The sequence below is a fragment of the Apostichopus japonicus genome, chromosome 7 (assembly GCF_037975245.1).
Source record: "Apostichopus japonicus isolate 1M-3 chromosome 7, ASM3797524v1, whole genome shotgun sequence".
In the NCBI taxonomy this organism is placed as follows: Eukaryota; Metazoa; Echinodermata; class Holothuroidea; order Aspidochirotida; family Stichopodidae; genus Apostichopus; species Apostichopus japonicus.
The window spans coordinates 14,216,847-14,243,783 of NC_092567.1; the positions used below are offsets into that span (position 1 = coordinate 14,216,847).

The 26,937-nt window shown below is 37.1% G+C and overlaps 1 protein-coding gene across 6 annotated transcripts in view; it reads left to right on the forward strand.

Annotated features, from left to right (window-relative positions):
• Positions 1-12,625, forward strand: part of LOC139969395 (uncharacterized) — a 62,062-nt gene extending 49,437 nt beyond the window's left edge. For all 6 annotated transcript variants that reach the window (XM_071974319.1, XM_071974321.1, XM_071974320.1 and 3 more), the window contains 10 exons: positions 1,883-1,928; positions 3,180-3,287; positions 6,129-6,227; positions 7,028-7,177; positions 8,671-8,859; positions 9,267-9,310; positions 9,688-9,714; positions 10,181-10,223; positions 11,005-11,100; positions 11,533-12,625. In XM_071974319.1, coding sequence (XP_071830420.1) covers positions 1,883-1,928; positions 3,180-3,287; positions 6,129-6,227; positions 7,028-7,177; positions 8,671-8,859; positions 9,267-9,310; positions 9,688-9,714; positions 10,181-10,223; positions 11,005-11,097 — 799 coding nt within the window. In that variant the 3' untranslated portion in view covers positions 11,098-11,100; positions 11,533-12,625. The remainder of the gene's footprint in view (positions 1-1,882; positions 1,929-3,179; positions 3,288-6,128; positions 6,228-7,027; positions 7,178-8,670; positions 8,860-9,266; positions 9,311-9,687; positions 9,715-10,180; positions 10,224-11,004; positions 11,101-11,532) is intronic.
• The last annotated feature ends 14,312 nt before the right edge of the window (positions 12,626-26,937 follow it).

Here is a 26,937-nt window from a genome sequence, read left to right on the forward strand (position 1 = left end):
TTGGTGATTGGTCCACTCTCACTGAATATTCATGACCACATGTTACTAAGTATTCATAGGGAGATTCAAAGATGAGTATCATAATAGGTTTCAAATTTTGAGAAAACCAAAAATTTTTACTTGTATGTCAGTGCTGGTAGCTGGACACATTGTAGATAGAAAATGGAAAAGAACAAAGAATGACAAGTTGTTCCACTTCTCAGACTCTTTAAAGATGTTGCTGACACCAGAGTAAATGTTGTGACATTGTAAATCAAAGATGGGGGGGGGGAGGGGGGAGTAAATCCTAACCCTGAATGGACTATGCATGCATCTACAGTAAGCCATAATCCTTTAGACCCTACATTGTACTAGTGTCATTAAAGGCATTGAAGACTCGCCCCAAACCGCGTGCGGCCATCTGAAAAAGTTTACTTTCTGTTACTTGCAAGTGACGTTTTGTTCGTGTTGCTGCAAAATGCAGACAGTAATGAAACAAGATACCTTAATTGCTATCTTTAGCTGGACCTGAGATGTCCATCGCTGTATCATTTGTATACAGTGCTGTGGGTATTGACCACAGCTGTATGTACTGACTGTACACTAGTGTCTAATTACCGACGGTAGCAAGCTGTGTGTGTATTTTCTGGGATCGATGGTGGTGTTTAACACTTCTGTTACACCTCCTTCGAAACTACAGGTAGGTCAAATTACCAGCATTAGACGTTTCTTTATTCCCGAGTCTTCACACCCTTTAACACATCATTATCTCGTTTACTCTGCATGTCTCACATCATCATATCCCTTCCCTATTCATAGTGTGACATCATCTGCAGTTGTGGAAACCTAAACCAATATCCAGGTAATAGTCATTACTTTTAACCACTAAAATGGCTGCACTATTCTCCAAATTATAATAACTTTCATATCGCTAGCATTACATAATTTCATGATCATTTGCTTTTGTATTCATCGGGAATCGTACAGTTTAGGAATTCTAATCAAAGTTACAGTTGAAGTACTCTGTACAATGTTACTTCATTGTTTCCTGCTATAGAAATATTTTGGGGTTGTTTGGCTTTCCCTTCTCCTGTGTCCCCCCCCCTGCCCCCGCCCTTTTTGTTTTAGCTGCTGGTGATTCTAGCATGAATTCCAGGCATGCTTCTCTCTCTGTATTTGAGAAGTATTTTGTAGCATTTTATTGGTACTGTTACATGAAGCAGAGTGAGATGTATGCATTTACATGTATACATATGATTGTTTCCATTGACCAATGAAAGCTGTCTTTGAAGTTGTGGATAAGTTGATACATCTATTGGTCAAAAATCATTACTCTGCAATAAGAACCTTAATATTGAATTGACAGTGTGAAGACTGAGTATGTATAGTTCTATATTGATATGTGGAGGTACACTATCAGGGGAGTGTCTCTTGTTGCTGTTCATCATATTGATATATGGAGGTACACTATCAGGAGAGTGTCTCATGTTGCTGTTCATTCATATTGATATATGGAGGTACACTATCAGGAGAGTGTCTCATGTTGCTGTTCGTCATATTGATATATGGAGGTACACTATCAGGAGAGTGTCTCATGTTGCTGTTCATCATATTGATATATGGAGGTACACTATCAGGAGAGTGTCTCATGTTGCTGTTCATTCATATTGATATATGGAGGTACACTATCAGGAGAGTGTCTCATGTTGCTGTTCGTCATATTGATATATGGAGGTACACTATCAGGAGAGTGTCTCATGCTACTGTTTATCATATTGATATATGGAGGTACACTATCAGGAGAGTGTCTCATGTTGCTGTTCATCACTAGTTATTGATAAAATTGTTGTCTCACTCTCTCTTCATTATTATCCTTATTATTTTTTTTTAATTTTTTTTGCAGCATTGTCAGCAAAATGAGAGACAGGGGATTAGAATCCTTGCAAAAGGTGAATCATCTGTTAGTAAATTACTTGCAAGAGTTGATTTTAAGTGAAACCTTTGTTTGCCTCTTCACTTCCATTGCCTTTGTTATGTCTAAGCAGCTGGCTATATTTGTTCCTTATACACTCTCTTGCCCTCAGATATGTGAAGTGCCTCGTGTTGACTTCAAGTAGCTTATTGCATGTAGTGGCCCGGGTGAAAGGTCAAATTAAATCAGCAGCTCTCAAAATGTGCAAAATAATAAAACACAGTATCTTTAATAAGAAGTGAAGCGTGTAATGATTTCATACCTTAAATGTTGATGTCTCATATTATTGAGTACTTGAGGCCTATTGTTTTCACTGAATGCCAAAGGTCATTGCTATTAGCATAGATCAAATGTGTTCAAACCTTGTAAACATTTTATTTAAATATATGAAATGTAGACTGATCTCATATGTTGGATGTGGATGGATGATATTAAAATATGAATCCTATTTCATTTGATGGAGGTCACACATTTTGTAAACACATTTTCTTCAAGAAGGGAAGCTTGGATTGATCTCATATTGTGTCCCTGGATGTCCTGTTTTGAGTAGATGCAGCCAAATGTTTTTTTTTGTGGAAGTCAAAAGCTCAATTGAGGTCAGCAGTGGTCAAAATATGAAGACCTTGTAATCTTCTCTAGATGAGATCTGTAGCTACTTCACCTTCTCGTTCTTAGGTTGTGGATGCAACATAATAAGAAAAGAAGCCTTTTTGTTTAGTGACTGTCAAAGGTCATTTTGGACAGCAGAATTCAGCAAACGGAAACTTTTTAGGATGACATCTTAAGATTTGCATCTTCAGTCATATTCCTGACACAAATTCAACCAAATTATGACCAGGCTCAGTCTCAAGTCATTTGCATTTCTGGTAAAAAATTTTAAATGTTTGTTGGCTGCTTTGAAACATATTAAAATTTTAGACTAGGCCTTCCACACTGTTATAGTATAGTAACAATCCTAGTCTACTTTGTAAATGATGTTAAAATTTTAGACTAGGCCTTCCTCACTGTTATAGTACAAGTAACAATCCTAGCCTACTTTGTAAATACTAATCATGGTTTTAAGGTAGTGGTGGGATTTCCTATTAAGGCTAACTGTCAGCTTCTTGTTTCTCTTTGGATGGAGGTAAAAGCTTTATAGATCTTACACAGAACATTGCTCTAGAAAGTTTTACCATATTCTCAAAGAGTTGATTAATGTTGATATATATGTTATGTTTGTTCTTAATAGGATGCCAGTTTCACCCCAAAGTCCAAAGAATCTGCTCTTAAGGTGAATGTTGGAGTCGGTGAGAGGATGAACCAGCTACAAGCACAGATGGAAGCTGACGTAAAGAAGGTGTGAAGTAGACCTTGCTTATGTTAAAAGCATAATAGACGCTGATATCTTGTGTAACTTACTTTGTATATCTAGAAGATAAGTCAATGAAGGAATCATTTACATGATTGGAATATTAACTTTAATGCAATCTGTGTATTGGTGGTCCAATGTAAGGTATCTTGAAAACAACTGGAAGGTGGAGGTTTTAATGCTGTTTATATAAATTGAATTAACATTCAACTTTTAATTTCCTCGTTGTCTCAGTACATATTGGCAGACATCCCCTCTGTAATGTGTTATCACATCCCTCATCTTATTATATATTGGCAGACATCCCCTCTGTTATGTGTTATCAAATCTCTCATCTTATTATGTAATGGTAGACATCATCTGTAATGGGTATCACGTCCCTCATCTCAGTATGTATTGGCAGACATCCCCTCTGTAATGTGTTATCACATCCCTCATCTCAGTATGTATTGGCAGACATCCCCTCTGTAATATGTTATCACATCCCTTTTCTTATTATGTATTGGCAGACATCCTCTGTAATGTGTTATCACATCCCTTATCTTATTATGTATTGGCAGACATCCTCTGTTATGTGTTATCACATCCCTCATCTTATTATGTATTGGCATTGGCAGACATCCCCTCTGTTATGTGTTATCACATCCCTTATCTTATTATGTATTGGCAGACATCCCCTCTGTAATGTGTTATCACATCCCTCATCTTATTATGTATTGGCAGACATCCCCTCTTTAAAAGGATTGTCTGGTGGCCCAAAGAAGTTAGCTTAAAAAATAGTAAATAATTTTCCAAACATGTTGTCAAAGTATGAGAACGCTAATGTTGCGTTTGACAGAGAAACGATTTTTTAATCGTTATGGATAGACATTTCAAAAATGATTTGAACAGTACAATACGTGACGTCAGCTCTGCCATAGCAGATTGCGTCATAACCCACCCTCCGCACAGTACCTATACGGTAATCACAACAAAAACAGCGTTTGTATACAGATAAATTTCTTCCTTAATTTCCGGTGAAATTTCTTTAAAATTAGATATGTTTTCAAAAACTCCTTAAGCCGCCATGTACTTGATCGGTGGTTTCGTGGTCTTTGTGTAACACAAGGTAAATTTTAACAGCAGACTCTGAGTTGTTCAGGCTATACATCGCGCTATCCAGCTCCAACGCGAAAAATGTTCGCATGTAGGCTATACTCAAACGTTGACAATCGGACAGTTCCGCGAAGCCTAAGCTTCTCAGTGCTACATTCTGCTCTGACAACGATTCGATCAATTTCTTCAATAATTTCCGGTGAAATTTCTTATAAATTAGATATAATTTAAAAAACTCCTTAAGCCGCCATATATGTAGTAGATCGGTGGTTTCGTGGTCTTTGTGAAACACAAGATAAGTTTTAACAGCAGGCTCTTCGTTGTTTACACATCGCGGTATCCAGCTCCAGCGCGAAGAATGTTCGCGTGTATAGCCTACTCTAACGTTTACAATCGGACAGTTCTGCGATGACATCGATTCCGCCAAGTTTCATCTTTCGGTTTAACGAATACTTTACAAGTTTCCTTTTACTGTTAATTTGATCCGTGAATTTTATTTCAGCGATTTCGAAGAACAGTTAATGAACTGTGGTTTGAGTGTGAGTGTACTATGTGTAACGCTATACAAGTACACCAACTGAGCATCGTAGTATATACGTTCGCGAGTATGTACGTTATATATATGAGGCAATCCAATGTGCTTACACGTGAGTTTATTTGCTGCGGAATTGGGAGTGCTAACTTCAAGTCGCCTGTTTTGCCTATCTGCAACCACTACGTCAATCACCATATTGAAGCGTTCGAACAAACGGTACTTTTGGTGAGAAACTGGTGAATTTGAAAACCAGATTTCTACAAGAAGAAAACGTCGAATGGGGACAATTTTTATATCGTTAGAAAGAGAAAAATAATAACTACAAAGACAATGTATCAAAATCTTCCACCAGACAATTCCTTTAATGTGTTGTCACATCCCTTATCTTATTATGTATTGGCAGACATCCTCTGTTATGTGTTATCACATCCCTCATCTTATTATGTATTGGCAGATATCCCCTCTGTTATGTGTTATCACATCCCTTATCTTATTATGTATTGGCAGACATCCCCTCTGTAATGTGTTATCACATCCCTCATCTTATTATGTATTGGCAGACATCCCCTCTTTAATGTGTTATTACATCCCTCATCTCAGTATGTATTGGCAGACATCCCCTCTGTAATGTGTTATCACATCCCTTATCTTATTATGTATTGGCAGACATCCTCTGTTATGTGTTATCACATCCCTCATCTTATTATGTATTGGCAGACATCCCCTCTTTAATGTGTTATTACATCCCTCATCTCAGTATGTATTGGCAGACATCCCCTCTGTATGTGTTATCACATCCCTCATCTCAGTATTAATTGGCAGACATCCCCTCTGTAATGTGTTATCACATCCCTCATCTCAGTATTAATTGGCAGACATCCCCTCTGTAATGTGTTATCACATCCCTCATCTCAGTATTAATTGGCAGACATCCCCTCTGTAATGTGTTATCACATGCCTCATCTCAGTATGGATTGGCAGACATCCCCTCTGTAATGTGTTATCACATCCCTCATCTCAGTATGTATTGGCAGATATACCCTCTGTAATGTGTTATCACATCCCTCATCTCAGTATGTACTGGCAGACATACCCTCTGTAATGTGTTATCACATCCCTCATCTCAGTATGTACTCAACTAACGCAACTATAACTACTCACTTTTGGTAGAATAAACTTTAGTATGTTATTCTTGACAGGAACCAAAGAAGATCACAGTTAAGCCGACATACCAGATGGGAGAGGCCATCTTGAGTGGAAAAGATAAAGACAATCGGAAGGAATATGAAGCTCAGAAAGTAATTTGTTTCAAATACATCTCTTTCTACATGTAGCTGTCCTGTAGGAAATGTATATTTAACTACAGTAATTCTTAGGTAAATTTGGCCTCCAGCCATAAGTGGAAGTAAAACCTACAGTCCTAGATTAATTCCACCTTAATTTATAAACTCATGAAATTGTTTCAACTAATCAAACTGATCGTTCATGTAGCTGTGGTGACTGTCTTGAATTGTTTAAATCCTTAGTTCAGTTCATAGTGTATTTCAAATTGTAAACATGTCCCTCTTTGGAACCTCATGTAATGAGTCGACTCTTGTGGTTAAGAAAATGTAAAAGGCCTTTCATTTCATTTTATCTGCATTTCTACAGTAGAATACAATATACACATATAATTGATTTATGTTAAATATACATCAAGCATAGTTATGAAAGGAACTATTATAAGAAACCTCATAGCTCAACAAAGAACAGTTCCATGCAGGGAAAGGAATAACAAATAAGGAAGCCAAAAAAACAAAAACCAAGAAACAACAAAATGTGTGTACTTAAAATGAATGAGATGGTATAAATAATCAACACTTATACTTTTCAGGATAATATACTCAATTATACACTATGTTACTGAATACCTATGTTACCGGAGAAGGAACGTGAACTAATAATTGCTGAAGCTGTGCTTAGTGTTCAAATTCCAACACATAATTTTATATCTAGTTACATTTGCTTTCCTTAATCACTATACATTACCAAGATAGGGTCTTGGGGGAATCCTCACCAGTAGATGTATGTCTAAAACTTGTTCTTTGGACGTCAACAGGAAGCTCGTCGTAAGAAACACGAGCAGGAGGAAGCAGAGCTGAATCGTATCAAGGAAGAATATCAAAAGAAGAAAGCGATGGAGGTGAATGCAGTGAGAGAAGCTCGTAAGAAGGAGACGGAGAAAAACAACAACAATGTAACCAATCGGGTAATCATACACATCAAGAGTTTGGTGTTTCATCATGGTTTATGTCTTGTGATTGGTTCTGCCAACTGAACAAGTACATGTGTTCTTTTGTGGATTTAGATATCATTTATTGATGCCAACATCTGTCACTACAGAACAACATACTCCCATCTACCTACCTATCTACCAACATACTCCCATCTACCTACCAATCTCCCAACATACTCACATCTACCTACCAATCTTCCAACATACTCCCATCTACCTACCAATCTCCCAACATACTCCCATCTACCTACCAATCTCCCAACATACTCCCATCTACCTACCTATCTACCAACATATCTCCCATCTACCTACCTATCTCCCAACATACTCCCATCTACCTACCAATCTCCCAACATACTCCCATCTACATACCTATCTACCAACGTACTCCCATCTACCTACCTATCTACCAACATACTCCCATCTACCTACCTATCTACCAACGTACTCCCATCTACCTACCTATCTCTCAACGTACTCCCATCTACCTACCTATCTCTCAACATACTCCCATCTACCTACCAATCTCCCAACATACTCCCATCTACCTACCAATCTCCCAACGTACTCCCATCTACCTACCTATCTACCAACGTACTCCCATCTACCTACCTATCTACCAACGTACTCCCATCTACCTACCTATCTCCCAACATACTCCCATCTACCTACCAATCTCCCAACATACTCCCATCTACCTACCTATCTACCAACGTACTCCCATCTACCTACCTATCTACCAACATACACCCATCTACCTACCTATCTACCAACGTACTCCCATCTACCTACCTATCTACCAACATACTCCCATCTACCTACCTATCTACCAACATACTCCCCATCTACCTACCTATCTCTCAACATACTCCCATCTACCTACCTATCTCCCAACATATCTCCCATCTACCTACCTATCTCTCAACATACTCCCATTTACCTACCTATCTCCCAACGTACTCCCATCTACCTACCTATCTACCAACGTACTCCTATCTACCTACCAATCTCCCAACATACTCCCATCTACCTACCAATCTCCCAACATACTCCCATCTACCTACCTATCTCTCAACATACTCCCATCTACCTACCTATCTCCCAACATATCTCCCATCTACCTACCTATCTCTCAACATACTCCCATCTACCTACCTATCTCCCAACATATCTCCCATCTACCTACCTATCTCTCAACATACTCCCATCTACCTACCTATCTACCAACATATCTCCCATCTACCTACCTATCTCCCAACGTACTCCCATCTACCTACCTATCTCCCAACATACTCCCATCTACCTACTGTACCTATCTACCAACATACTCCCATCTACCTACCTATCTACCAACATACTCCCATCTACCTACCTATCTCCCAACATTCTTCCATCTACCTACTTATTTCCAAACATATCAAATAGTTTTACATTTTATTGATTATCTCCAAACATCTTTTTTGTAGAATGGTACCAAGGCACCTGTTAGTCAGAAAGAATTAGAGATTAATAAACGAGTACCAGCTCTGGAGATAACACCCTCATCATCTGAGGAGGAGCTCCGAGAGGCAGCAGCAGACTTGATCAACCTCTTAAAAGATGTCTTTGGTGATATCTTTGATCTTCAGATGGTGAAGCAAGCCCTGGATAAACAGGTTTGTGTCCTTATTGTATCATGATAGTGCAGCTGAAAGGGTCCGTTAGGGTCCTTAGAAATCAGCAAATCATCATATTGGCCAATATGTGGGTTACACTTGCAATTTCAGACTGACCAATCAGACTGACCACACAGACTGGTTCCTTTCTTGTTTTCAGATACAACAACTCTCACAAGACATAAATTCAATCTGTGTTGATAACCTCACTCTGCTATTCTTCTGATTCAGACTATATCCTTATTTTATTTTTACATTTTCCCCATATTTTATAGAAAATTATTAAATTCACTGCTCTCAAGCTCTCAATCTTGAAACATTTAATCTTCATATTTGGGATCAAAGTGTAAGAAGATGGAAATTCTTTTCGTTCATGTGGATAGTGATCTTCGTGTCTTATCTTCCAGTACGCAGAACTAGATAAGGAGGTACAGAATGAACCCAAGGCTCCGTAAGTAACCACTCAGTTTTGATATCTTGCTTAAAACAAGTTACTCCATTCATAGACTTGAGCATGAGAGGTTGTAGTATTCATATTGACTTCCAATGACATATCCTGATTGCATTGGTAGCTTCAAAAAGCAACTCCTAAAGCAATCTAGGAACTTTTATTTCGAATTTGACCGAAACTGATTGGTATAGTCATTAGCAGTTCATGTCATTTGAATTATCTTTGTTTTTGCAACTTTCTTTCATTGCAAGGACCAGTCTTATGTTTACTTTTCTACTTCCTAATCATAATAAGATGATCACTTGCATAAATGTAATTGTGAATAAGATTCTGTTTTCAGTTGTCTCTTTATTTTTATGAAAATTTTTCCCTTCTAGGACTCTTTTCATCCCAGTCGAAGGAAAGTGAGTAAAAGTTGTATTTTACCAAATGACCTACTTGAAACTGTAATGTAAAGACACGGTTTTTGTAGTAGAATGTGCAATATGTACAGCATTGTGTAGCAATCTCCTGTTACAACTTGTTGAAATACTCATTGAGTTCTACCTTTGTCAGGCATATTAATGTATTGTATAATGCGATCAATAAACACTGAATATATTGCGCACCCATGTACAAAAGTCACTTGTCGTATATTCCGGGATTTGGTACATATATGTCACCATAATACTCGCTACTGCATGGAGGTTAAATGTGTGATGCTATTATTAATGTTTCAATGGAGACTAGTCTTTTCATTCAATCATTGTATAGATACATCACTTGAGTGTTCTGTGCTTGCAGCATATCCATATTTAGCCTTCTTCCAAAGTTTAGCATGGACACTCTTGAATCTTAATCTTGTTAATGATTATATCTTCCATTTTAAAGAGTCAAGCAGAGGAAAGAGGAAGCTTGGAATAGAAGCAAAATGGTAAGTTTGGTTCATGTCAGCTTTGTTATCAAAAATCTTTAAATTTTACATCATCATCATATAGAAATCATGTCTTTAGTTTATAATGAAGTGTTGGCTTTTTAAATAAGGACCAAGCATTCCCATCAGCTGATTAAGTAATCCTGTTTGGTTTGACGTAAATTGCAACTATTTTATTCGCAATGGTGTGTGGGTGGGTATGTGTGTGTATATGTATGTATGTGTGTCTGCTTGTGAACATGATATCTCAAGAACAAGACAGATATGGATCTTACAATATGCCTTGTATGTGGATGCTATGTATCGAGTCTATGAAGCCTATGGTTTGTAGTGTAGGTCAATGGTCGTTTGGGGTCATGTGAAAATTTGGAAGTATGACATCACAAGAAGGGAAAGTTTGATAGTTCTGTCTATGAGAATGCCACATTATGAAGAAAAGTGCTTTGTGGTGTGATGTGGAGGTCAAAGGTCATTTGAGATCACCAGATCCGTCAAAAGTGGAAACCTTGTAAACACAGTATATTGAATAGAGAATCTTTAGACCTGTACATCTGATGCCTACATTCAGTAAATTGATAGTTCCTTACTGCATGTTTGTATTAAACATTCATCATTAGTTCAGATCTTTCAACTCTACAGATCCTTCATTACTACTTATGTCTAGTATTGAATGTACACATCTCATCATTTTTGGAGTGGGTTATGAACATTAATAATATTTCCATGTAAAATTTCTGTAAGAGTTGAAAAGTTCCATTTTTTATTTTAATGATAATTTCAGGACACCAGCAGATCATCTTCAGGTTCCAAGAAGATTATCAAGGAAGGGAGTGTGAAGAATCGATTGGCTATGTTTGAGAATGGGAGAAATTAAATGGTGAGAATTAGCTCATTACTTGACAGGAAAGATCACCAGTAAAACTGTTTACCCAAAAGAAACATGCCATGGACATGAATATCAAAGATCACCACAACGTGAATAGTTCCATTAGCAGTGGGATGAACAACATAGTATCGGTGAACATAGTACCTGCCGCCAGTTTGGTATTCATGAGCAAACAAACACATATTGTTATGGTAATTTCAGGAAATGATTAATTTTGTCAACCTGAGCATTCTAACAACATTTATCTGGTGTTATTGACAGCTGCTACCAGAAATGAGTTGAAGTTTCCTCTCTCCAAAACTCACAGGGCATTGAACCTTTGAATAGTTATTAACAGGTACCGTATGTTGTTCATATTTCTCAATAGCCCCATCACTACACGTTGTGATTAATCATGATCTCACCTTTCACCTTTCTTTACAGATCCCTCACTACACTCACTGAGAGATGTCTGACTGAACTTCGTTGCCTAACTAAATCTGACTAATCTGCACGGGGTGATGCTTGACTTAATCTGACTGAACTTTTACAGGGCGATGCTTGACTTAATCTGACTAAACTTTTACAGGGTGATGCTTGACTTAATCTGACTTATCTATACAGGGTGATGCCTAACTAAATCTGACTAATCTGTACAGGGTGATGCTTGACTTAATCTGACTAAACTTTTACAGGGCGATTCTTGACTTAATCTGAATAAACTTTTACAGGGCGATGCTTGACTTAATCTGACTGAACTTTTACAGAGCAATGCTTGACTAAATCTGTCTAAACTTTTACAGGGCGATGCTTGACTTAATCTGACTGAACTTTTACAGGGCGGTGCTTGACTCAATCTGACTAAACTTTTACAGGGCGATGCTTGACTCAATCTGACTAAACTTTTACAGGGTGATGCCTAACTGAATATGACTAATCTGTACAGGGTGATTCTTGACTTAATCTGAATAAACTTTTACAGGGCGATGCTTGACGTTCACCATTCTAGCTCTGTAGCTTTTCCTTCTTTAACAGTTTGTAGATAACCATCTTTTCTTCTTATATATTTCTATATTTATTTATTAGTTTAATAATTAAGAGTAGCTAATGTAGAAAGTCTTTCATTTTATAAAGCATTTCTTTAGCCTTTTTGATTTATTATTATTTGAACATTGCCATTCCTTAATCTGTTTATATCTGATTTCAAATCATTCCTCCCTTTGAACTCACAACTGTATACAGTACTGTTGAAGTATTGCTCATGAAACTCTAGTACCAAAGGCTTATCAGCTCGAAACACGTTTAATTAGTAAATGACCTATGTTGGAATCTTAAATTACTCTGTTTATGATGTAACATTTCAACAAAACTATTTGATACTGCTTTGAAATATGTGTTTTATTGTTCCAGCTCTTTATTTGATGTTCTTTGCCTGACAGAGTTCTCTGACACAATTTGCCACAGTTTCATATTACTTTGATACCATTAGTACTGTTTAGGTATTTTCATCATATTACTTTGATACCATTAGAACTGGTTAGCTATTTTCAAGCATTTCTGATTTTCGGTCAGTGAGAATTTTGGCTCCTTTTTTGCCATTTGAAAAATAATATTAAAAATAATAGTTAATAGTTAAAAATATTTTCTGAATTTTATTTTCGAACACAAGCAGTCTGCTGCCTAGTAATAAATAGATTCATTTTAAATAAATGTTTGTTTTTGTTTTTGGTTCCTTGCTGAAAGCAAATGAACCTTTGTAGTCACGCGGGATGCATGTGCGCGTGCGTGTGTGTGGGTGGGTGTACGTGGGTGACACTCTCGCATTGGACTTAACCTGTTTCAACGCAACATACAGAGTAAACCATTTACCTTAGACTACTGTTGATTAATTAATAATCTTACCTCGTGTACGTTCAGTAAGACATCTACTTCTGACTTAACTCGTTTTCTGTCATCTCATTTCATGGAATGATGAAAACCTCAGAAGGACAGACGGACGATTTTTTTCACTGTTAGCCAATTTGTCTAGCCACAAATGTAAGTCAAAATCAGTGATAGCACCATATTGCATCTAAACCCCCTTTAAAAAAAAGGAAGTTGTACTAAAAAATAATAAACTCAAAATGTCCCCGTCTGCTTAAGTCTGAACCTTCACGGAGTTCATTGAAGCAGTCTCCTATGTAGGGTTAACGGGGGGTCATCCCCGTATTTTTTATATATTTTTTTATTTAGACGTCAAATGGTGCATCATTTTGAGGAATATTTAGATTATAAGTTAGGCCTAGAGAAGTAGCTCTAAACGCAAGGTTTTACTTTAAACAATCTTTATGTGGAGAAGTTAAAAAGGGAGGAGGAAGGGTACACCCATGGTAGTGGTCCTATTCTTCCCCAGCAGAATGCAACATTACCTGACTGAACCGTTTGATCTGACGATCGTAGGTACGGACCGTTCACTCTAAGACGACCCCACCTCCTCCCCCTTTTGTTGTTGTGAATGCTACTGGTCCCTAGCCTAACCATAACTGGATAATGTGGTCCAACAATGGTTAACTTGTGATCCATTTCATAGATCACAGGTCTGTGCGCCTTGCTTTGTTTCTGACCTCTTTTTTAATAACCGACCATTTACTAGCCAAGACATGGGAAGACAGCCATTTACTAGCCAGAACATGGGAAGATAATGATGAATTACAAACTTTAAATTCACCATGACGTCATACGGCCTTATTTGCTTCACAATTATGTAACGCCGAAAGGGAAATGTATTATGTTGTTTACGTATTTTGACCTCATATAAGTGAAGAGCGCCGCCAGCATCAAAGGAGACAACAACATCAAAGGAGACAATGACGTTGGAAGAGACAACATTATGACGGACAGCATAAATAAACAACATAATGCATTACCCTTTCGGCGTTCCATACACGCTGGGTTAACAGACTGTGAGTAGCGATACAGCGTGCAAAAATCAATCAAACTGAGATTTGTCATAAAACATTCTTAGATATTTCCGGAGAAGGCTATCGCAAAAAGGAAATGTCGGAAGAGTTGTCAAGAGGCTCTAACTACATTTATTTACACTGAGACTGATACGATGAAATGAGTAAAATAATAATGATACAATTTTCAGCAAATTAATGACTAAAAACAATGTATCTTAACTATATCTTTGCACTACCGTTCAGTGCAAGTTAAATCCCCCCTTCCCCAAATAAAAGAAAGAATACGGTACATCTCGGAAACTTTCAAGGAATTTTATAAGTTATCCTGCCTGAAAAATTGACTTTGGTTCCTTATAAGGATCTCCTGATCAGAATTTACCCCATTATATGTAATACCACCTTGAAACAGTAAAATACACAGATAATTTGGCATCATTTGCCGATGCAGGGAATATTTAAAGAATTAGACATTTTAGCCGATGTAGAGATAAGTTCAAGAATTAGCCAAACATGACCTTGTACCGAAGTTGTCCCTCCAAGGCCACCTCATGACCGATCCATCATCTACACCATTTGGAATTGTCAACTCTGGCCTCCCATGGAGCTATAAACAGAGCTCCATGGTCCTCCAAAGTTGCCGAATGAATGAAATGATACCTTTCCAACTCGTCATTCACTTGCTGAATTCCTCTAGCTACCGATACCCAGATTTAGATCAAACAATGCAACAAATTAATATTGCCTATAACCAGTGGCGTAGGAAGGTACTTTTGAGTGGGGGGGGGGGCTGAAGACTGATGGCCGGCCTGGGGGAGGGGTCTAAGGGGAGGGGGTGTCCCCCTCCCCTTTGGAATTTTTTGCATTTCCAGGTGGCCTCAGATGCAATTTGGTGCAATATAGCACACTTCAACACCCACTCCATTTTGTAAACTTAATTTTGTATTTTCACCTGGCCTTAGATGCAATTTGGTGCTCCAAATGAGATTTTTTTCTCATTTGGAAATGAAAAAGGGGTTTTCTGACCTGCGAACCGGGGGGGCGGAATGATACTTCCGCCCCTCCACATTTTTCACTGGGGGGCTGGCGCCCCCCCCCCCCCAGCCCCCCTGGTTCCTACGCCCTTGCCTATAACACATTCACTGAGCAAGTACTGTTTATGCAGAAGTCTAGTTTGCGAAAAAAAACTTGAATGAGGGCGCTTTGATCGTTGCAATATACACTATACTTGTTGATATGTTTATATTTAGACACCTACTATGTAATATTTGTTTGCTCTGGTGATATCACTCTGAATACAGATCATCAAAGAACATCTTCTCTGTAATCATCTCTTGCAGCAAGCTTACTAGAGACCGCACTTAACTTAATTACACTGATCCTCGTCCTTAGACACAAAAGTAGCCGCACGGTGTACAGTGCTACGGAGAGCCAAACGTTCCATAAATGTCGAAAAAGAAAGTGAAGTGTCCAAGTTAATATATATATGTCCAATTCGATATCAACATGTTACAATTCTATATCAGCATGTTACAATTCCATATGAACATGTCGAAACAAAATACAATATGCCATTGCGTCTATCAACATGTCAAGTTCAGCATCAGCATGTCGAAAACTTGTAACAGCATGACACGTACTACACTGGTCATGTCAACATGCTATATTTACGTCGTGCTATAATTTTGGCACTTCGGCGCGCGCCAACGTTTCGTATATGTCGAGATTTATTTCAGTATGTCCAAAACTTGTGTCAGCATGGTGAGTGAAGAGTAGTGAAGTATTGCCATGACAACGTTGCACATGGTTCGTGTCGTTCACACGGTACTATGGTTGAATATACGTTTTAAACTGCTGCAGTAGGTGAAAAATATACCATTGAAAATATCTTCAAGCCCTTATTCGTATTAGTCGCGCCAAAGCTTTGTCCAAACAAAGCAGTTCATTTAATATAATCATTCATAATGAATGTTTTGCAAGAAACTTTTTCTTCCATACCGCGTTTGGTTGGAGAAATAAACCAATGCGTCAAAGAAAACCAGCTTTCGATAGCACCACGCCTCTGAACTCGTTTAGAGGCAACGTTAGAATAAGAGTATGCATACCCTAACTTTAGCCTTAGTCTAGGCATTGCCTAACTTAGCATAGGCTAAATACAAGTAGAACTTAGTTGAAGTAAATCCCAAAGACAGAGCACGGACTGGATCAAAGGGAGAAAGGGGCCTAGTCAGTGGCGTAGGAAGGTAGTTTTGAGTGGGGGGGGGGGCTGAAGACTGATGGCCGGCTTGGGGGAGGGGTCTAAGGGGAGGGGGTCCCCCTCCCCTTTGGATTTTTTTTGCATTTCCAGGTGGCTTCAGATGTAATTTGGTGCAATATAGCACACTTCAACACCCACTCCATTTTGTAAACATAATTTTGTATTTTCACCTGGCCTTAGATGCAATTTGGGGCTCCAAATGAGATTTTTTTTCTCATTTGGAAATGAAAAAGGGGTTTTCTGACTTGCGAAGTGGGGGCGGAATGACACTTCCGCCCCTCCACATTTTTCACTGGGGGGGGGGGGCTGGCGCCCCCCAGTCCCCCCGGTTCCTACGCCCTTGGGCCTAGTGAAATTTCCCCAAGAATATTCTTACAAACTTTCAATTATTATCGGCAAATTTGAATGTAGCCTATGCTGAAATTGTAATTTGAGAAAGGGGGAATAGACTGAGCAGTGAACGGATGTGTACGGTGTATTTAGCATCGATGGAACTGGAAATTGGCAGTTTTGTAGTATAGTGAACTAGCCTGTCAATTCCTCACCGTTGTCGGTATCGATGCTGAACGTCCAGGCCGACTTTGTTCATAAAATTAATTCAACGCAAATTCTTACTCTGATGGTATTTGGGATGGTGTGCAAAGGTCCGGCAAATATTATCTCGCACAAAGTCTTCAACGTGATCCCTATGGCTTGAATATTTTATTTCCTTCTCTCAACATGCTGACACAAGTTTTGGACATATTGAAATAAATCTCGACATATACGAAACGTTGGCGCGCGCCGAAGTGCCAAAATTATAGCACGACGTAAATATAGCATGTTGACATGGCCAGTGTAGTACGTGTCATGCTGTTACAAGTTTTCGACATGCTGATGCTGAATTTGACATGTTGATAGACGCAATGGCATATTGTATTTTGTTTCGACATGTTCATATGGAGTTGTAACATGTTGATATCGAATTGTAACATGTTGATATCGAATTGGACATATATATATTAACTTGGACACTTCACTTTCTTTTTCGACATTTATGGAACGTTTGGCTCTCCGTACAGTGCTTCATTTCACATTGTGCTATTCACCAGTCCAATATTAAATATGTTTGAACATGCGCATGCACCCTATAGATAATCTAAGGCTGATAATATCCTTTATGTCACTTCCGTATACAGGACATATTTGATAATCAGTAATTAGCATAACCTCGGCGTCTAGGCCTGCATCAAGTGTTAAGGACAAAGCGTGATACTAATGAATTTTGTTTGGAGCGATGGCATTAACGTATTGTCAGAAAGTTTTGCTTACTTTACTCGTGCAAGTGATTTTGGTTTGTGTTTATGCTTGCATGTTCTATAATCCTTTGTTAAGGTTGAACCCTTTTCCACGACGTGACAACGACGATTTAATATCCTCGGAATCCCACATGTTTCCAAGTTCTTCATTAAACGAACACTTTTTTCGAGGTTCGCAGACACCTTGCAGGACGGTAACTGGAAGAGCAAGTTGCTCGGATAAGAAAACAACGAACTGCATCAGGATAACTGTTATTGGTCTGTGTGGCGGTTGGAGTACTGCGCTGAGGGCTCTGCCTGTAACAGTCTCATGTCCCAAGCTGAAGGATACTGCAGTTGTTCTAGAACACGTGGGAACGCCGAGCTCGATCACTGAATCGAACATTGTCTTATTTTCATTCGTCGCTGATTACATGAATATGGATGTATGGAGACGATTACGAAAGTATAGGCCATCGGATCAAATGTGGGTCTTTCAAACGGAAGAAAGCCCTTATTACGCCATAGGTTTACTACCTCCGTGGATATTCCGTAACGATTCCTACGATATTTCAAATACATACCGGACTAACGCCGATATATATTCACCGTACGGAAATTACGAACCTTTCCGCAACGAAGAGGCAAATCAGGTTAATCTACCATTAGTAAATTTAGCTAATAAAACTCGCTTTATGATTTGGATTAGCAGTCACTGTGAAACTCTTCAATGGGATCGAACAGCTTTTGTTAAAGATCTGCAGAAAGTGATGAAAGTGGATATATTTGGAAAGTGCGGCAATAATTCACTTTGCAAAAATAAATGGGAGCAGAGTTGTGCCCAAAAAGTCGATGATTTTGTTCAAACTTATAAGTTTTCACTTGCATTAGAAAACTGTTGTTGTGAGGATTATATAACAGAGAAACTGTGGCACACCTTAACGATTGGGGTTGTCCCTGTGGTGATTGGACCTCATCTTAATAATTACAAAAAGTTGGTACCACCAGGTTCATTCATTCATATTGATCAGTTTGAATCTGTCGAGAATCTCAAAATTTATTTGGAATATTTGGATCAAAATGACACTGCTTACCTAGAATACTTTCAATGGAAGACCAAAGGTACCGTCCATGAACATACCATTAAAGAACATTATCAAAATCACCTTTCAGATAACATAATGTGTGCCATAGTTGACCAATATACAGAACGGAGATTGAAAAAGAATACAACAGGTACAGCAAGTACCCATTTTGAAATGTTTGACCCATATGGTCCGGAGTGGAAGGGAACATGTTATAGTTGTGGAGAAAATCAATGGATCAAAAACTATGAGTACCCTCCGAATCACAAGAGAAAGAGTAAACGAATTTGGAATTGATAACCACAGAACGCCATATATTCATGCGACGCTACTAGTTATAGCGTCCATGCATGGGACGCCATAGTTACAGAGTCCACAGATAAACACTCTTGTACGTATACAGTGTATATTCACATAGCAATAAATGAGGATATACTGTATTTTGTTTTGTTTGGGTTAATTGGAATAAGCTACATACATCTAATTATATGATATCAGTTATGTGATTTTTTTATAACTTGAAGGGCTAGGCCTGTAGCCAAAAAAAAAAAAGAACAATTATTTTGTTACGGAATCTTTTTTTTTAATTAAAATGAAATGTTATTTATTTATTTTTTACTTGACAAATCGTTGGTGTTTTTTTGCCTGATTAAATTGATCGGGAAGTGATTTCATTGTACATATGTTAAACAGAAATTACCAAGTACAGTCTTTTCAATACATATATACACACACACACACACCCACACACACACACACATATATATATATATATATATATATATATATATATATATAAATATATATTCGTCAAAAGGAATGTTGTAAATTTATAAATGGACATTGCTGAAAATAAATAGAGTAATTAGTAACTAATATAAATTTATGCTGTATTTTTAAAGGACTCCGTCGTAAATGGAGAGTGGATTTTTCGATGTGGCGAGAATTTTCCAAAGTGGCGGGTTGACTCATTAAATTTTTTGTCGAGGATTGCTTTGCACAATATTGGGATCATGAAACGATTCAATTTCACACACAAAACACAAGAAACCAAACATTAAAGTAGGTCCTGTCTTTTGCAAACAAAAATTTATTACTTCCTCTAAGAAACAAGCATACCATGCAAAAGTAAAACAAGAAAGGCAGACATACCATACAAACAACTTGACTTACTTTTGAAAACAACAAAACAACAATCATGATAATAGATTCAAGGCAGTCTAAGTTTGAAATACCTACAGAATACCTCCAATTTTTCTTAAGTCAAGAACATGAGTGTGAATACATCTTGATCTTAGTGATTTTGAAGCGAGGGGGAAATATATTTCTTAGTTAAGAGCCTAGCTACTTTAGCACAATGCTACAGCAATATATGGCAGTTAAGAGCTCTCCGATGGTGAGGAATGGCAAGAAGTAGCTGTTAATACCTCTACTATTTCCAGTTTTTGACTTATGACATGTACACAGTCCCCCCACCCCCACCCCCACGCAAGTAAATTGCAATGTAACCAAGTTTTCACATGTTTTGTTTCACAAAAGTGTAAAAATTGTGCACCAAGTGGCTTCATGTGGGTTTTCATGTTTGAAAAATCCCAAGGCTCCGAGGGGAATGTACCATCCTCAGGACCCCCTTTCACCACGTACACGAGACATGCTGCGTTAACACGCGTAGGTACACATCAAACATTCCCAAAGGATGTCGTGGATTGTTAGCTCAGTGGTTAACGCCGGTGCTTTACAATCATAAGGTCCCCGGTTCGAGTCACTCCTAGATTAATGTTTGTCGTCCAGTTACAGAATTGTTGACAATTAACAATTCATAATCATGGACGTTAAATGTAAATGTAAGAGACTGACTTCGGACATGCGGCTTTGATAAGCCAATTAGGCTTCTTCTCTAGTTCCTGCTTGCAGGAGGAAAAAAATACAATAAAAAATAAAAATAAAATACATACATACATACACACATACACCCATACATGCGTATATATATACCCATAGAGAAGAGTTTTCCAATCTCATTATAATACTTTCATCTTGATAAGGAAGTTTAAAGGCTCTTGAGGAACTATGCCACCAGGATGTTAGTACAAGAGATCTAAGAAAATTGGCAGTCAAACATATTGTTGCAGAATATATCGCATGCAACACAAGGTTTTGAAGCAGTCTACTTATTCTGGCTGGAGTTCCTTCTAGAGTGCTGTTTTGGCTCACCCCTGTGATGTCAGAGTATAAGATCACACTGATAAAATGGAAATATATCCCTTACTATCAAGTACCTTTGCACTCACCTGTTGCCTAGAGTAGCTGACATTGAGACCCAGCATGAACTGTCACTTTCCAGAGACCAGAAATGAAAATATTTATATTATGAAAATCAAAACATAACTTTTCTTTTAAGTTGGCTTGTTCAATTAAAACAATTACAAGGCAGTGAAAGTTAATTTTTTAAATAACTATACTGGAACCTACCAAACCTACTATATTCATATTTATATATATATATATATATATATATATATATATATATATATATATATATATATATATATATATATATATATATATATATATATATGCAATTGGGGGGGGGGTGATTTCTGTCCTCATTTAATACACAAGAAATGATAGCTACCGTATATTATGTTATTTTTTATTGTTAGACTTATTCAATACGACGATAAGTAAGGTTGTTTTGTGTTGCAAGAAATATACTTCCCCAAAGTCTACCTCCTTTGAAGATAAATTAAAAATGTATTACAACAGCTACAAATAGCTAACTTTGGAAAGTTGACTTCTATAAGTTTCCTTGCTTAGTGTGTGATATGTCACTACTCGTAAGGGAGAATAACGTTTTCTTCGATGTAATCGTATCGGTGTAAATATGTAGTGGAAGCACACAAAGTACTATGTCTGTACTATATGGTTCCTTTCCATTGCAATATATAGGCTACGTGTAACAAGTTGTCGTTTATAACACGCAAGTCTGGAACCATTCTAGCCGATGTGCAATCGACCAAAATGAACAAATATTACAGAATTTCTAAGCGATTGTCTCAGTTCCTGAGCGATGAATACCAGGCAGTGCTGGTTTTTGTTCTAACCGATTTAGAAATAGCACCTAAATAAAAAAGGTTGCTCGCTACAGTCACACATCATTGAATAAGATATACTTCACGCACTATGAATGAATTGGTGTGGTTAGCAGCACGCACTATGAAGGAATCGGTCTTGGTTAGCAGGATTGTATTTATTTCGCGGTTCTCAAATATAGCAAAGAAATGGTACGGTCTAAAACAGGAAGCTCAATGACTATGACGGGTAGATTTGACGGTTGAATTTAATCATTATTAGTATATTAGGATAAATTTAATGTCCAAATTTTCACGTCGGTTGCTATTCAATTTAGTTATACATATGACAGAACTGTGCACTGGATTTCTAAGACAGATGTACATTTATTCTGAATTTTATCAACAGATAATAGCATCGCTTCCATCAATATATATATATATATATATATATATATATATATATATATATATATATATATATATATATATATATATATATATATATATATATATATATAATATAGTATACCCATACCGTAACGTAACTTACAGTATGTTGTTACTCCAGTTTCACGCCTGTAGTGTGAGGCAATCATCAGACAACCCAACTGTTGTATATTGTATGGAGTAACAGCATGCATATTATTTTAGCATTTTATTATTAGCATGCATATTATGTACTTGCTCTATGTATTGAGCACATTTGCAGCTGGAAGTGAAAAACATTGTGTAACTCCAGTTGCACGTCATACAATATCACCGCTATGGAGTAAAACTCAAGTAACACCTTTCTGTAGTTTACCATGTATGTATACTACACTGTAATACATTTCTCTGTATTTTTACAAAAGAAAAGCTGTCAATCAGTTTCCATGTTTTTTAATCAGTGTGAAACATCCACTGTAAATTCACATCCAAGGTTTGTATAAAAACAGTATAATTCCTGCTTATTCTTGTAAACTTTTATATGTCAGCAAGTAAATAGTGATGTCAAGTTAAAATCGGTGTTTTCTATGGGTCAAACATTTACGTTTTCGTTTTCAATTAATTTGCAAACTTATAGTTTGGGTACATGATACACAGTTTGTTGTTGAAAGTGAAATAATATATCCAACAAAACCTGCTATCTGATGGTAAAGTAATTTGTGATCATGGGAGCGAGAATCTTCCGTGGAGAGATAATTGTTGCATGCATGAAAGAAAGTTGCATGAAAGAGATTTAGATAAAAGCTTAAAATGGATTGAAACTGAAGCAGTGACACAAAGAGCTAATATAGCATTATGAAACTGATTTTTTTTAGTTTCCTTTGTATTCAGTTTCTATGTATTAATACATACTTGTATATGCTTAGAGTACTCAAAATTATTCTTTTATATAAATTACAAAGCCACTAACGTTTATGCCAAATAATCTACCATGTGACATATAGCAGCAACCTATCAAAGCATTGTCTTCATATAATTTGGTTTAAACAATAAGATATTCATTGTATGTGTGGCTAAATGTGTAAGACTGCATTGACTCCTTACATAAGTGCTCATTCTGGACACTCAAAGAGTAAACTTCAGAAATAAGAGATCTGCCAAGCAAGATGATATACCAAATTGGAATTGGTCTAAAGTCCGAGTGCAGAAAACTGGACTCGGCGAGTACTATAAACGTGTATATTACACATTTCTTTGTGGGTATAGGGGGTGAGGGGTGGGGACTACATAAAACGACACAAAATACTTTGCTACTACGTTCAGTAGGCTTACGTGCGTGTACACTTTACTCACGGTAAAGACGCTGAGGGATTACCATGCCAATGACTGAGTCTATTTTAAGCTCCAAGTCATACATAAACATCTCTTCACTGATTGGTTGAATTTGAATAGGCGGTTTGTAGAGCTGCATGTGATAAATACTAATGTCGATTGTGTCAGGGAGACACAATTCTCAGAATCATATAATATCCTTAATTACTTGCTAATTAACGTTCGATGTGGGGAAAAAAGTATGAGAAAGTCTTAGTTTTGTCTTTTGTGATCGTATTATGATAAAAACTCGATAGACACGGAAAAATTCTGGACAAACGCAAAATGCTGCTTTAAACTTTCCTAGCTTCCAAAATTTTTATTATTTTGAATTCTTATGCTCATACTTTCATTTGTGGCTTCATCATCTGTTACTAACAACTGTCTCTGTTAAGCCTAAGCTGCTTCGTGAGTATCGATTTTCTGTGATCGCGGGTTTCTGTGCCTCAGTGTATTCGTTATTTATTGTCTGTAACTTTCATTCTGCATGTTTTTGTGTTCAATCTGAGCTGTTTTTGTCTTGTTTCAGTTCTGTCCGTGGTTTTAGATTCACTAGTTTGGAATCAGGTTTGGACTCGAAGAACTATTCCTTTTTTTAAATTTTTGTTGTTGTCAAGATCAGCAGACTTATTCTAAGCACATTCATCAATAAAAAAAGGAGCACTTAATTGAACTTGTTATGTGTATTGAAGCTGTCCATGTTTCAGAATAAATTAGCACATTAAATTGGAAGATTTTCAGATTGAAGTAAGAACAGTAGTGAAAGAAACTGTGTGTTTATTCAAAGCCCTGAATGGTAAAGTTAAGGAACACAGAAAAATAGAGAAAAACCATATGATCACGTCTTTCACAAAAAGAAAATGTAATACTAATAACATGTCTATAATCTTAGATCATAGTGAAAACAAGTTTATATTTGGCAAGGAATATAACTGATCAAGAAATAAAGAACTGAATACAAGTGAATGATTAAGTCAAGGAAATAGAGTATATCTTTGACCCAAGATCACTTTGACCTATGGAAAACAATAGCAATCAATTACTCTCCAGGGGCTACATATTAAAATGAAACAGTTAACCAACTTCTCTTCTTGAGATATGGCATTAGCACTAATGGCCGTAAGCATAACAATGGGATTTTCTACCCACCGAGTGTTATCAACATTTGCCATGAAACCAACTTTCACTTCTTGGGATATGAACTATTGTCCTCAAAATGACCTTCATGGTTAACAAAATGTATTACCTACTCACCAAGGGCCACCTATATAGCAAGTTTGAAGTTCAACCAACTTTCACTTCTTGATATTGTTTATAAGTTTTCAAGAGTTGAACATCTCTTGACCTAAAATGACCTTTAACCTCCATGAAAAACAATAGGGTTCATCTACTTACCAAGTGCTATCTACATAGCAGGTTGGATGTCAAACCAACTAGCACTTCTTGAGATACTGTTTTTACACAGATTTCAAATGTTGACCTCAAATGACCTTTAAACTCGATGCAAAACAATAAGGATCATCTACTCTTCAAAGACTACCTATATACCAAGTTTGAATTCAAGCAACTTTTACTTCTTGAGATGTTGAGTGTGCATACATCAAAAAAGAGTGCCGGATGGGTTTCAAGCAGTTGCATTACCAGTTGTCGAGGCTGTTGAACATCTACATTACCAACCATTGCCTAAGAAGAAAAGTAAAGAAAAAAGAGTATCATTTATTTTGCCTAAGTAACAATATCATTGCTTTGATGATAGACAACACTGATTGATTGTGTCGCTTTGGGTGTTTAATATACATGTGATATTTGAAGATAGACATAAAATATATTGTTTGAACACTACACCAAGTACTACGAAGTGCTCTGTTTTTCAAAACTTGCTTTCAGACAAACTGTATTTTGCTTCCAAAAAGGTTTAGCAAATATAACCCCTTGATAATTGATGTCACTGTAAAATAACTTTTTTCAGTATGACAATCTAGCCAGCTCCTTATGTTGCTAGTATTCTTTAATTGAGAAAGCCATCCTGTTATTACACTGAGTTTAACTGTTTAAAAAATTACCAGCTGTTACTTTGCACCAAATCCCACAATTAAGCATATTGAAACGTACCCTTATATTTCCCATTCGCTGCTGCTGACGTCCTTCTACCCGCCTCCTAGCTGCAGCTGCTGTTAGCCGGGTTGTCCCATTGTCTGGTGTCACCTGAGGCCTATCCAACCTCTACTTTTTTGTTTTTTTATTTGTTTCAAAACAAATAAATGATAACAATCAACCGCAAAGTAGAAGGTTAAAAACACTCCCGTTACAAAGAAGTTTCATGCTGAAAGCAGTCAATGATGCGTTTCCAAATTTCCTGTGATTTGTTTGGCTAATAGTCCCTACCATTGTCTTCAAACATTTTTGCAATTTATCGTGCTCAATGAACACAACGTATTTTGTTTAAATAACTTATTTATATGGCGCATTATACCGACGGTCTCAATGCAACTAATTGTAACGTTGCTGTCCCGTGTAGAGATAGCAACATTTGTAGTATAGGCTCTCATAATTGTGTGCACTCTCAAATATCACAACGTGTATGGTTGGCCACAGTGGACAAAATTCAGAAATCATGACGACATATCAGGAGGCAGGACTTTTTATGTCTACATAAAATTGATTTGATGTGGACATAAATTCAAATTAATGCTGGCATATATTAAAATAATGCTGGCACCGTACCGTACCAGCTGCGTACTGATAATGCAGTTGGCACCTTCCTCTTTCAAGCTGTTTCAAGCTGTGTGAATATTAATGTACATTTAAAGAGTTGTGTCTGTATTGCATGTATGGGCTACCACAGTATGTCAAAATATTCTTGCTATGAGTTGCACTTATCTTTATATAGTAAGTACACCTTGTAAAGGCTTTCAGTGCAAACACATGAATTTATTTGTAAGCTAATATAATACATATAATATTAATGTCCCCACGCTTCCATAGGCATGAGTTGTATACTTTGCATTTATGATTTTCAATTTGCACATTATAAACCTATCACTATAGGATATCCGTTGCGCACAAGCCAATGTTTTTGTCAGCGGTCATTATAACTAAGTATTGTGCGTTCCTGTAGAGGTAATTTAAAGTGCATGTTTTCATGGAGGAACGTGGGGACGCAAGTTTTTTTCTGAGCGGACGCAAACAATTTTTAAGATGTTGTATCCCGGCGCTGGCGCAACTCTTAAAATCCCGGTAACAATACTGAGAATAATACTTGGTAGTAATATAAGATTTTTTCTATTTGAACAGCTTTCTGCTGATTTCTCAAGTCTTGCTAATGTAAACCTGTGAAACTACATTCTTTTCATTCCTTGATCAACATCTGGACAGAATGTTAGACAAGTTTACTAAAAAAAAGCTAAGGTTTCAATGCAC